At 25.8% G+C, this 13,781-nt stretch overlaps 1 protein-coding gene across 2 annotated transcripts; it reads left to right on the top strand.

Moving 5' to 3' along the window:
* Nucleotides 1-249: 249 nt before the first annotated feature.
* On the top strand, nucleotides 250-12,680 carry LOC133797947 (protein ZINC INDUCED FACILITATOR-LIKE 1-like). Of its 2 annotated transcripts, XM_062236083.1 has the most exons (17): nucleotides 250-500; nucleotides 3,464-3,504; nucleotides 5,153-5,213; nucleotides 5,302-5,404; nucleotides 5,511-5,613; nucleotides 8,274-8,327; nucleotides 8,890-8,952; nucleotides 9,281-9,330; nucleotides 9,741-9,816; nucleotides 9,926-10,168; nucleotides 10,264-10,351; nucleotides 10,429-10,514; nucleotides 10,606-10,713; nucleotides 11,017-11,061; nucleotides 11,189-11,277; nucleotides 12,149-12,192; nucleotides 12,340-12,680. In XM_062236083.1, the coding sequence occupies exons 1-17, from the start codon at nucleotides 335-337 to the stop codon at nucleotides 12,432-12,434; spliced, it is 1,515 nt and encodes a 504-aa protein (XP_062092067.1). In that variant the 5' UTR covers nucleotides 250-334; the 3' UTR covers nucleotides 12,435-12,680. The 2 variants fall into 2 exon arrangements, with proteins under 2 accessions (XP_062092067.1, XP_062092068.1); XM_062236084.1 differs by lacking the exon at nucleotides 3,464-3,504 and having other exon boundaries at nucleotides 381-500.
* Nucleotides 12,681-13,781: the final 1,101 nt, after the last annotated feature.

Raw genomic sequence — 13,781 nt, 5'->3', positions numbered from 1 at the left:
CTATATGTAGGGGTAAGATTTGATTGGCGTAGACATAGAGGGTAATATTACGTGGTGTTTCTTACTCCAGCTGGCTGCCTTTGTATTCACTGTTGCAAACACATCTCCCCCTTTCTTTGTCTTCAAATATATATTAAAACCGCCACTTTTGACTGACTTCAAATCTCATACGGCTGCTTGCTACAGCTAGTTAACGTACTTTATCATATCATATAAATATATTATGTAAACGAGAGAGAGAGAGAGAGAGAGAGAGAGAGATAGATTTATTGGTTTCTCATAATTAAAGGATAGTCTCTGTGTGTGTGTGTTTTGGCTTTTGAAACCAACAAAAATGGAAGGAAACAATGATAAAGATGAGTGTAGAGAGGGGTTGCTTTTGAAGGAGTACTACTACCACCCCGACTGCCCAGGCTGCAAGGTTGAGCAATACAAAAATTTGCAACAAGGTTTCCCTTTTCGAGACCTCTTTCGCATATGGGCTATCGTCATCGCTAGTGGTACGTAATAATAATCTTATTCTCTCTCTGTTTTCTTTTTCTTTTTTTTTTTTCTGGGAAGACCCAGGAGGATTACAATCTTGGTGGAATTTTTATAACCATTTCTTTTATAAATATATATAAAAAAAAAATCTATCAGAAATTCAAAATCTGTATGGTTTTACCTGGGGATTCAAAATCCTAACAAAACAAAATTAGATTCCTTTACATTTTTACACCATGTTTGGGAGAGATGAGAAATGTGGATGAAGAGGGGTGTAAGGGAAGAGATAAAGGGAGAAAGAGTAAGCGAGATGAGAGATTCAAACCTATAAATTTCAATCCCTCCAAAAATGGAGGAATCCATAACAAAAAAACAAAATAGAATATACAAAATATCCTTTTTCAAAAAGATAATATAGTAATTTTAATAATTATTATCTTTTCCATCAAAATAACTTCACTACATTATATTATCCTCTCCATTATTTTTAAGATCATTCCTATAATCTTTCTAACTATCCTACTCTCTTTTCTTCAACCGCCTAGTACCATTGTTTCGTTTGAATCTCTCATATATCAATACCATAGTTAATCGACAACTTCGGGAAAGTTTTATTTTTCCTCCCAATAATTTGATCAGCAAACAAAAAAAATATTACTTAAAAATTTATGACCTTATTTTAACTAATAAGGTGATTAGAAGAAAACTTATTGAGAGTCTAAGTGCGTATTTGGTTGATGGAGTTGAGTGTACAAACATAACACGTCCAAGCTTGTACTTTGCCAAATGATTTACATATTTGGCAGGTGTTTAATATATATATTTTTTGAAAATGGTAAGGAAAGGAAAGAAGAAAACGCAACTCCTTCTCCTTCTAGCTAGCTCCTCGAACGTTAGGCCAAACATATGTGGACCCATATGTTTTTTTTTTAATTAGATTGGTTTAGTTGTGATAAACAACTTGTCTTTGTCGTTATCCTCCTATCACGGAAGTAATACGTGTAGATATATATGAATACATATTATATAGATTCAATATAGTTAGCATATAAAACCAGGATTCTCTCCTTATTAATTGATTTTATGCATTTCTCTCTTTTGTACTAAAGTTTTTCTTGTTACAAGCTGAACATTATATTCCTTCTTATGCTTGTGTAGTAATTATGTGGTGTTTCATCTTTTGTGAAATCAGTTTGGTTTGTTGTTTAAAATTTATTATAATGAATAGGAAGAGGTAACCATAAATTGTGAAATATATTATAACAAGGAGATGATGTAGCTAAGATTAGAATTATAATGATAATGATATTATATTCGTATTCATGATATAATCACAAATATATAAAATTAAGTTATCTCAAAACTCTTATTTTTTATGTTTTTAATTATTTTTTCCTTTGTATTTTTTTCCCTAAAACATGTTGATATGTTTTTGATAAACTATAAATTAAAAATACTATGAGAAACAAAAATAATGTTATAGTGTATAATAAACGTGATTTGTTAATTTAAACATACTAAAATAAAATAATATCTAATAAATATAAATTATAAAAATATTTTTTGGACAAAAAAAAATTGAATTAAATATTGTTATTTTATTATAACATTAATTTATTTTAAATGTTTTTATTTTAAGTAATATATAATAAATAAATTTATTACAAAAAAATTTCAAAAAACTATTTTTAGAGAAAGCTAAAAGTTGGGTTTTGCCAACTTTAGCTTCTAGCTATGGATAAATTATCCAATGAGTTGTTTACTATTTACCAAACACTGATATTGCACAACTCTTTTTAGAAAGCAGCTTTTAGCTTTTTTTTAAAAGCTATTCCAAACGAGACTTAAATATATTAAAAGAAAAATTAAACTAAAACATTGTTTATGATTTAAATATATATAATATGATAAATTTTTAAAACATAAATGATAAATTTTTTAATAAAAATTAAGATTATCTATTATATATTATTATAATGATATTTTATAATATTTAAATTTATATTAATATAAGAATTAAATGTCTAGTTTTGTATTAAATATTATTATCGTAATAATAATTTATAATATTTGAATTCATATTAATATAATTAGTAAAAAATTAAAATTATATATTATTAACATAATAATATTTTATAACATTTAAATTTATATTAATATAATTACTAAATATCTAATTTTGTATTATATATTATTATAATAATGATATTTAACATTTGAATTTAAATTTATATTAATATAATTAATAAATATCTATTTTTAATTAATTTTAAAAATATATCTCCTTAAATATTTAAAATATTCTGTTAACCAAACAGTAAAACCAATAATTTTTTGTACCAATAATTTTTTGTTATCAACCCTTTACTTTTTACATAGAAAAAGAAGAAGAGATATATTTAGAAATTATAGTGGGGGCACACATGTATAATAGCCCTACTGAACAGTTCTTAAATAATATGTGAGTATATATTTACAAGTTTATCCTCACCTAACCAAATAAGATATGTATCACATTTTTTTTCCTATGTTTCTAATAATGCTGTGTCAGTGCAACGTACCTCATTTTCAAAATATCACATTGTAAATTGAGTTAATTAGTAAAATAATCTCTAAAAAAAATTATCAAAACTAAAATAAAGTGTAAAACAACTTTAAAAAGAAATATTTTACCAAATAACCCTTATAAATTTATAAAAAATAATGTTGTCTGTCATTGGCTCTAAAGTCATGGATATGTGGGTCTTATTATAGATTTTGATGTCTTGATATAGAATTAATAAAAAATATTTTAACCTTTTTTATAATTTATGTTTACACCTTATTTTAAATATCGGAATAAAAGGGTAAGCTGTGTAGCACAACTCAATATTTTATGGATTTTGATAATGTGATCAACAGTAACATAATATTTTGTTTCATCATGCCTTACGTAACCCTAATTAATATCTTTCCTTTTGATTTTTGCTTAAATTTTCAGCTTTGCCAATATCGTCTCTCTTTCCATTCCTCTATTTCATGGTGAGTCTTACTATTAATTTGTATCAGAATTCTCTTCCTACCTTTCTAAGAATTTATTTATTTGTTCTGTTTTTATCTCCATAATCAATATGTCTGGGTCCTGTTTGAAAAAAAAATCTGTGGGGTCCCCATCATGATCCATAATTGTCGAATAATCATAGCCGTTGGATTGTCTTTTCAGATAAAAACAGTACTATTAATTTGGCCATTCATATTCATATTAAGGTTTTGCATAAATTTTTACAACCCGCCCAATCCGAATAATCCGCCCAAATCAATCCGAAAAAACTACCAAAAAATCCGAATAAACCGACCAAAATTTAAACCGCCCAATATAACACAACCTGCCCAATTAAGAATTTATTATTTTTAATATATTCCAATAAATATATAAATTAATTAAGTTTTGTTTTAATTTTTTTACTATAAAATTAAAATATTGTTTTAAGCTTAAAAATATAAACTTCACATTATTAGTACTAGTACTTAAAATAAAAAAATTACAAAAATGTAAAAAAATAAAATACCATTTTTGTTTGGGCGGATTGACTCGACCAACCCGCCCAACCTGCCAAAAAAAAATACAATTTCGGTTTGGGCGGGTTAACCCGACCAACCCGCTCAAATTATCGGACGGGTTAAAAAAAAAATTTTAATTGGCCAAGTTACGAGTCACTTTTGCTAACCCGATTATGACATTAGACGAGTAAAAATACCTTGTAACCCAACCAACCCGCCCAATACTCAGCCCTAATTCATATGTCCCATTCTTGATAACCCACGTCAACATTAATAAAATTATAAATGTTTTGTAAAATCTTTGAACCACAAACTAATTGGCACGTGACTAATAAAGGTAGTGAGCTATATTTTTTGAATTAAGATCCCTGTGTAATTATCCAATCAAAATATTTTTGACACCTTATTGAATTTTGACATATTATATTACTAGATAAGGTGACAGATTTTTAATAAAAGAAAAATTAAATGAGGTATTAATATTATATTAATTGAATATATTATAAGACATGGTAATTTAACAGAGATTTTGATTCAAATTTTTTAGATTATAAACACTAATGTATGTGATATATTTTTTTTTAAGAAAAGAAAACTCTAATAATGTTATATGCATGATTGCGATACACATGATATGTATTATATATGTTCCACCTACGATACCTTATTATATTATGCTAAAGTTTCTAAATAATGCAAAATGAACATCATTTTTAATTACAACTAAAGATTTATACATATATATATCTAATATTTTAAAGTGTAACTCAAATGATGCCAATTACTAACTTTAATTGTATAAGTCAAACACGAATGATGCCACTTAATTTAGTGCTAATTAAAGTTTATAAAGTATAGTTCACTAAAAACAAGTAGTTGCTGGTAATTTTTATTTTATTTTATTACATGTAGCGTTTAGTCATAACTTAAAGGTAATATTTTATTATATTTTGTCCCTAATATAAGTACATTTAGTTACATTATTCTTATGATCAAATCTTTTAGTTACAATATTATAAAGATGATATATTTATTTAGTTACATTTTTTTCTACAAATCGTGACCATGTCTAAAATTAAAATATTTCTAATTTGTTAATTTATTGTGTCAATGTCATTTGCATTTGCAGATTAGGGATTTAAATATTGCTAAACGAGAGGAGGATATTGGATTCTATGCTGGTTATGTTGGTGAGTTTATTTTTTCAGTATAATTATATAATTATTTTCTTATTTATAATAAAAAATAACTGACAAAATTACTTGAAAATATGTGAAGGATCTTCGTATATGTTGGGCAGAGCATTGACCTCTGTTTTATGGGGATATGTGGCCGATCGCTATGGTAGAAAACCAGTCATAATAATAGGAACTTTCACAGTGTTAGTAACTTAATTATTTCATTGTACTGATTTATCTCAAGGTGTATACTTTGTTTTTATTATTATTGTGTTTTGACGGTGTTCTTTTTTTTTTTATTAACCTCAGGGTTATTTTCAACACTTTGTTCGGACTTAGTGTGAACTTTTGGATGGCCGTAACTACCCGGTTTCTTCTTGGATGTTTGAATGGTTTACTTGGCCCAATAAAGGTACCACCATAGTACTCGTTTTCCTATGCCTTGAGTTTACCAGTCAAATAAAGATGAAAATTTCCACCAAATATAAACATAGGATACTTTTATGGTACATATTTTTTTTGTATTTCTAGCTCGGTTTATGGAAAAGCTTTTAGCACGATTTTTTTTTTGTTTGTAAGAATGTGTTTATTTTAGTTATTTAAAGTAATTTGTGAATTTTCAAGAAATTTTAATTAATTTATAGTGTTGAAAACTAGGTTCAAACAGTTTGTTGGACGCGTGATTAATTTTTTTAATATGCATGGAAAACAACTTGTTTGAACATAGTTTTCGGCACTGTAAAGTATTCAGAATTTCTTGAAAATTTGCAGGATGTTCTAAATAACTACAATATACACAGTCATAACAAAAATTACACCAAAAACTGTTCATGAGCTGGGAAACACAAAAAGTGCATACCTAAAAGCACCATAGAATTATCTTATAAACATATTAGTTAAATGAAAATTCTTTGTAGTGACGTCGCTTTTTTTTAATGGGTGTCATTTTTCTTCTATCCGTAGGAATATCTCTATTTTCGGTACACAGAGAAATTATAACTCAATTTTTTATATATATAACAGTGTTAGTTGTAATTATAACATGTATCTCACCAGTTTTCGAGATTTATAGTACTGAAATCAAGTTTAAAACAGTTAGTTGAAGTGTGCAACTGATTGTTTCAACATTGATTTTGACACTTAACTTACTGTTACAACCTCGATTTCGATACCGTAAATCTCGAAAGCTGGTGGGATACTTACCGTCATATAAAAAAACTTAGGTTTGTATGGACCAAAATTAGAGTCCTTTCATAGTAAAACAAGAGTGTCACCCAAAGAAGCTCTAAATAATTATATGCCTTTACATACTCTTTATTTTTGGGATGCTGCTTAGTGTTTTATACATGCCTTTATTCTTACTTTTATTCGATAAAATATTATTATTGCCGAGACTAGTATAATATAAATTCATACTCAGATTTTATTTATCCTTTAGTCTCTAATTTCTTTATGGGAAAATTACAAATAATACGGTAATCTAAAAAAAAAATTGATTTATACGGTAATCTAAAATAATTACTAAAATACGGTTAGTTTATATGCAAACAGTGGTACGTTTTCCAATCAACTATAAATCTTTTATTCTATTTTCTTTTATATTGTGATAGAATTAAATTATTTATATGAGATATAATAATTGAATATAAACACATCTTGATGGGGTTTTTATTGATTTTCAATATTTGAATATTAGTATATATGTATATATAAATCTATAATATTCTTTTTTTTTTGGTCTTTTTGTGTCCATTTTTAATTAAAATTCAAGCTTAACAAATAATATAATAATAAAAGTGATAGCTACTATATTCAATAAAGTAGATTAATTTATTTTTATTTAAAAAGAATGTATTTATTAATATTAAAATAAATATTTATACAAATTACAATATGCTGTTAATTAAAATTAATGTTAATAACTATATGTTACAATATATAGTTAAAGATAATCACAATATTATTATTCTTTATAAAAATATTATATATATTTTTTACATCATAGCTAGTCAAGTCTCAACACTCAATGTTAAACCAAAATCATAGTATAATCCAAGTTTCAAATTTTGTTACAAAAATATATTTAAAGTTAAAAAATTAGTTTTGTAAATCTTTGTAATAATCATGTTAAATAAATTTATAAATAATTATGTAAATATGAGTTACAATAATAAACTTTTTAGTTGTGAAATTAATTTTGTAAATTGTTGTTACAAAAATGTAAAACTTGTTTAAAAAAAATATTGTATTTCACCACTACATTCAATAAAGTATTTTATAAATAATGAATATCTTAAACTTGTATTTTTAAGTTGTATAGCATAAATATGATGATTCATGTAATTTTTTGGTACAATATTGTAATAATATAGAAAAATATAATATTTTATTTATGATTTCTTAACTATAAAATATTTTCGTAAATATTAGTTACAAAAATATCTTTCTTAGTTGTAAAACTAGATTTGTAAACTATTGTTACAAAAATAAAAAATTTAGTTACAAATTTGTTTGTAAGTTTTATCTACAAAAAAACAAAAAAAAAATCTCCAATTCTATAACGGATTTTGTAAATATTATTTACAAACACGTAACATATATTTACAAGTTTGTAACATGTATTTACTAGTTTGTAAACGTTGTTCACAAAAAAATGTATTTTACAGCTTTTATTTATGATTTTGCCACTCCATATTTACAATTTTGCCATTCCGTGTTTTTATCTAAAAATTCCGTATTTTTGTAATGCACTGTATTTTTCAGATTTTTTTTAACTTTTAGTGCATTTTTGTAGATTTCCCTTTCTTTATCACCTTCCTCCTTTCTTGATTGGAAACCTCCATTCTTTTGCTCTTATATTTGCTAGGATAACAGTTTTTCTACATATGCACCACTTATTATTTACTTTTTTTTCTTTTTTGAGAAAATACTGATTATTTATTGTTGGGCCTTTCTTATTTGGTCAAGGTGATTTTACTCTTAACCATTATAATATTAGCTTGATTATAGTAAACTTTTACCTAATTACTTGTCAATTAATATATTAAATTTTTTAATTGTATTTATTGGCAGGCTTATGCAAGTGAATTATTCCGCGAAGAATACCAAGCTATAGGACTCTCAACGGTGAGATCACACAAGTGTACTAATTAAATATATATATATATGATAAAAATGAAAGTTAAACGATACATAACAAAACTAAATGAATGGTTAAAGATTTTGCAATAGAACTGATAGAAAGAAAATAAATTGCATTATTTTATCTATTCCTGAAAATGATCTCAGACTTAATATTTTAAGATATCATGTATTAAAAATATCTTGTGAATCAAAAAAACTTTCCTACTATTACTCTACGTGCCCACAAACGTCTTGAGGTGTACAGATACATCTTCGAAGATCTTAATGTATTAAAAAGTTCGGTCGACAATTAGGAATGGCTCCTTAGCCTACGACCTAGTGGAGTTTAATGGATGTGCCAATAATAATAATATGTTATATTATTAGTTGAATTATTCGTATTTTTATAAATAGTTGAATGACTTAATATTTTATTCTAAGAACTACTTAGAAAATTTTCAAACTAAATTATCAAAAATGCTATAAAACAAAAATTCTTTGATAGTGACTAATTATACACTAATATGATTTTAATTATTTGCAATAAATAATATTTTGATATCAGGTTAGTACGGCATGGGGCATAGGGTTGATCATAGGCCCGGCTTTGGGAGGCTTTTTAGCTCAGGTACTTCTAAATAATTATTGTTCGTTTTTTTTTAATTTTATTCTATATATTAGGGTTTATCATGAGCTTAATATTAATGTCATAATTCATAATAAATCATTTAAAATTTGTAATTTAATTTTCGAACTGTTTAAATGCTTTAAATGATTTGTTTTTGTATATATTGGTTGAACATGATAATATTAAAATTGGATTGAAGATGTTGATTCAAGAACCAACTTTTTATTTCCTAATATTGTGTGAATAATTAATTCTTTGATGGCATAATACTAGACCATTTAACCATCTTTAATAATTTCTAATATTTTTCTTCATTTTTTTTATTCAGCCAGCAGACAAATATCCAAATATTTTTTCACAAAATTCATTCCTTGGGAGGTACTCTATTTATTTATTTATTTATTCAATTTAATTTCACCAATAAGGAGACATCTAATTTTGGGCACAAAATAAATAATAATAATACATTAAACCTCTAATTTCAACCTCTTAGTCAATATTCATCCCTAAAATTACATATTAGAGTTTTTTTTTTTTCACGACGGTATTTGTTGTAGTTACAACATTCTTCCTGCAAATTTTTCAAATATTCTGAATAGTTTACAGTGCCGAAATCGTATTTGTATTTTTTTGAATACGCGTGGTAAACCAGAATATCAGTAACTCTATTAAAAAATTGGGAAAAAAAGTACTCTGAAATATGTTTTTAGAAACAAAAGTTGACTAAGAGGTTGAAATAGGAAGATAATACTAGCACCCCTCTAATGATAATATTTTCTTTTATGCAGGTTTCCATATTTCTTACCTTGCATTTGTATATCAATTTTTGCACTTGGAGTAGCTATTCCTTGTTTTTGGCTTCCGGTTAGTATTTTTATCCTTAATTTATATAAATTCATGTTTCTTTTTTATTTTCATATTAATTTTCACAATCATAATTTATATTATTTATTTTTTACTTACAACTTTACAGGAAACATTACACAATCACAGTGGAAAGAACAGATCGTCAAGCTGTAACCTGATTGAAGGGTTGGAAGCAGCACATTCTTTCACTTTTGAGACTGATGAACCACAAAAGAAAGAGAATTATAAAGATGAGGATCATCAGAAGCAAACTCATTCCAAGAAAAAAAGCCTTTTAAAAAATTGGCCCTTAATGTCATCTATAATTGTTTATTCAGTTTTCTCACTTCATGACATGGCATACTCAGAGGTAATAATACTATTATTAATCGTACAATTTATTACATGTTCTTATATTACGTGAGGTTTAAGTGACAAAAATTAAGCTTTTATTTATTTATTTAGATTTTCTCATTATGGGCTGTGAGTCCCAAAAAGTTTGGGGGCTTGAGTTACTCAACTCAGAATGTTGGTGAAGTTCTTGCTTTCTCAGGTGTGCATTTGATCATTATTGGTTAATATTTGATATACTTTTACATATCTATAAACTCATGCAATGTTTCATTCTAGGTTGTGGTCTATTGGTCTTCCAAACGCTATTATACCCGTACGTGGAAAATCTAATTGGCCCAATAATGGTCTCTCGTATTGGAGGGGTAATGTTCTTTGGAAAAGGCAACTATTTCTTTATAATATATTCTTCGATTTTGTACTAATTTTGTATCATATTTTGTCCTCTATAAACAGATCATATCAATACCTCTATTGGCATGTTACCCATTCATAGCTTTGCTGTCAGGCTTCACCGTTTGGATCTTGATAAACATTGCATCACTGATAAAGAATGTCTTATGTGTAAGTTAATATTATATATAAATCTCATAAATTAAACTTTTAATTTGATTATAAATGGGCTCAAAAAGGAGTGAGGAATAGTGTTAAATTGTTAGCAAAATGTCAATGTCAAGCTTCAAATTTCTAATTGAGAAGGTACATTAATATTGCTATCAATATTAATGTCTAAATTAAAGAGGTTTATTAGTTAATTTCAATGGTCATAAAAACAGAAATTACCATAGGAAAGTTAAGCTATTCAACTTTGGTGTTTTCTTGCAACCCTCTTATTACTTGCTTGGACTAACATTTTTATGTGACCAGATCTCCATTGTCACTGGCATGTTCATTCTGCAAAACAGAACAGTGGTATTTTGTTCTTTTCTCTCTATTTTATTTATTTATTTTAAAATCATGAATTGGATCTGATTTAGGTAGCAAATAAATTATTAAGATCAATGGTTAATTAGGTGTCATAAAATTAATGTAACAACAGGATCAAGATCAAAGAGGTGCTGCTAATGGCATTGCTATGACTGCAATGTCTTTATTTAAAGCTGTTGGTCCAGCTGCTGGTGGTGCAATGTAAGTAATAATCAATCTTTTTTATTTTCCTAATCGATAATAGATTTGAGAGAGAAATGATTTTGTAAATTTTTATTCCTTAAAGGCTTTTATTGTACGCCTTTTGTTTTTATCTTGAATATAAACCGGATGATAATGATTTCTCAAACACCATATTAATAACATGTATATATTTATGGCACGGTTATAATAGTGTACGAATTTTTGGCATTACTTTAATGAATCGTATATTTTTACCCACATGAATAAGTTATGATTATAATTTTCTATTATAGTGTTTATTGTAGTCACAGCGAACACAATTTAAATTTTCAAGAAAATCTGAATAATATAGAATACCGAAACAGGTTCCAAACTTTTAGTTTTGACACGAACGTAAATATTGTTTTAGATTCTATTTACATGTATACAAATATGCCATATATATCTTACCCCTTCATTTCAATTATTAAAAAAAAGTACATGTATCCAAAAGAGAGCTTTTAATATGCATATTGTTAGACGTTAGACAGGTTAAATTGATTAAAAAATGACTAGTAAAGGGGGTTATGATTGGCTCCTTTGTTAAGTTAGTTATGTCTAAGGTGGAGCATATGTTATGGCATATTGTACTAACTCTTGTATATAAGCTAATGGTTATTATTAATAATATTCCATTGACACTTTTTTTCTCTAGAGTTTCTTCTCCAAAAAAGTTTTGATCTCGAAGTTTTAATGAAGCCAAGTATTTCCCTTAAATAAAAAGGGGGTTATGATTGGCTTCCTAATTAAAAATCCTTTTGTTTTTTTTCCTAACAATTCTGAGTTATGAACTTGTGATTTATCTTGCATATAAAAATCACTCCCTTTCTTAATTATTTGTATTCTACAGATTCTCTTGTGCAGAAAAGCGTTTGAACGCACCCATCCTACCAGGTAATATATATGTAAATGTATATATATATATATCATATATTCATGTTCATATAGAATTGTCCTTTTTTTATTGTTAATATTAATATTTCAACAAAAGTTGTGAGAATCTCTACTAAATAGTAATACTGGTGCTCTATTTTAATGCAGGTATGCAGTTGGTTTTCTTCATCCTCAATTTGGTTGAGGCCATCGGAGTGCTATTGACATTTAAACCATTTCTAATAGTGCCTTCAGTTGCTTAATTAAATGTATTTTTTTATTAAATTTCATTATATGCAAAATTAGAGGTCAAATAAATGAAATACTCGATCGATGTGCCTTAGTTATGATTGAATACTTCTATTCTTCATGATCATGAAGATGATGTAAATTTATATTTATATTTATATGTATAGTGGGAGCCAGTGAAATTAAGTTTGAGACAAAATGGATGTTTCATTGTTAGAATTCTTTTGTGTTGAATAGAAAAATTAATTTGGATTTTAATCCCATATTGGTTGTAAGATGTTTCTCTTTTCTCTAATCCGTATTCTATCTTTTTTAAGATATATAATTATATTAATTATATTTAGCGTATGGATTTTGTTAAATGTTGTATATTCAGTTCGGACATATTTGAAAGTAAATAAGTTACTTGTCATTCTTCGATGTATTTGTTGTTCTCCATTGTATTTGTTGTTCTCCGTTGTATATTGGGAGACAAATGTAATTGTCGTTCTCCGTTGAGACAGACGAAGTGCAAATTTATTTTAAGGAAACTGTGTGTACTACACAGGCCTCAGTATTTATTTTATTGTTACTATTGTTCATTATAATTATTGTCTAGATTAATTACAATTGCTAATTATATTATGTTATTTATAATTATAATATTTATGTATTTTTTAATTTAGTATATGTAAATATTAGTTTATCATATTTGCGTTTATTCAAATATTATATGTACGTTATATTTTTCTTACAAAAATTTTATAATCAATATTAGCAGTATGATAATGACCTCTATCTTACACTACAAATCACACAAAAGAAGAATAGCACCAAAATAAAAAATAATAAAAAAAAAAGCAATAAATTATATGGAATTGTGTTAATGTATTGTATGTAATATAAATAGATAATATTTTATTTTGTACTTAATTATGGCATTGCTCCCAAAATATCTCTTCTATATAATAAGTGTATAGATAACATAAATTCTTTGTTTTAACAATTTTTTATTTTTTTAATGTTAACTTTAACAGAATATTCTTATATTTAACTGTAGTTTGTAAACACTTAAACTTAAATAAAATAAATAATTAAAAAAATTAAAATAAGATATTTTTGAGATATTTTGCAATGATAATTATTTAAAAATAATAAATAATTAAACAAATTAAAATATGATATTTTTGAGATATTTTACCATGATTATTACTTAAAAATAATAAATACTAAAACAAATTAAAATATGATATTTTGATTTATTTTACAATGATAATTATTTAAAAATAATAAAATCATACCTTTTATAACTTAAATAAAATTTAATTAAACTTAAACTCATTTATTAGAATAATATCATATTAAACCTATAATATAATCTA

This window comes from Humulus lupulus, chromosome 8 (genome assembly GCF_963169125.1).
Source record: "Humulus lupulus chromosome 8, drHumLupu1.1, whole genome shotgun sequence".
NCBI classification, from domain to species: domain Eukaryota; kingdom Viridiplantae; phylum Streptophyta; class Magnoliopsida; order Rosales; family Cannabaceae; genus Humulus; species Humulus lupulus.
The sequence above is the reverse complement of the archived record's forward strand: the minus strand, read 5'-3'. Positions and strand labels throughout refer to the sequence as shown.

Excerpts from the sequence above, each read along its gene's own strand:
- LOC133797947 (XM_062236083.1), top strand. The coding sequence starts at position 335 with ATGGAAGGAAACAATGATAAAGATGAGTGTAGAGAGGGGTTGCTTTTG. Across the intron at positions 10,352-10,428 it reads TGAAGTTCTTGCTTTCTCAG|GTTGTGGTCTATTGGTCTTC; the intron begins GTGTGCATTTGA and ends GTTTCATTCTAG. Across the intron at positions 10,515-10,605 it reads TGGTCTCTCGTATTGGAGGG|ATCATATCAATACCTCTATT; the intron begins GTAATGTTCTTT and ends CTCTATAAACAG.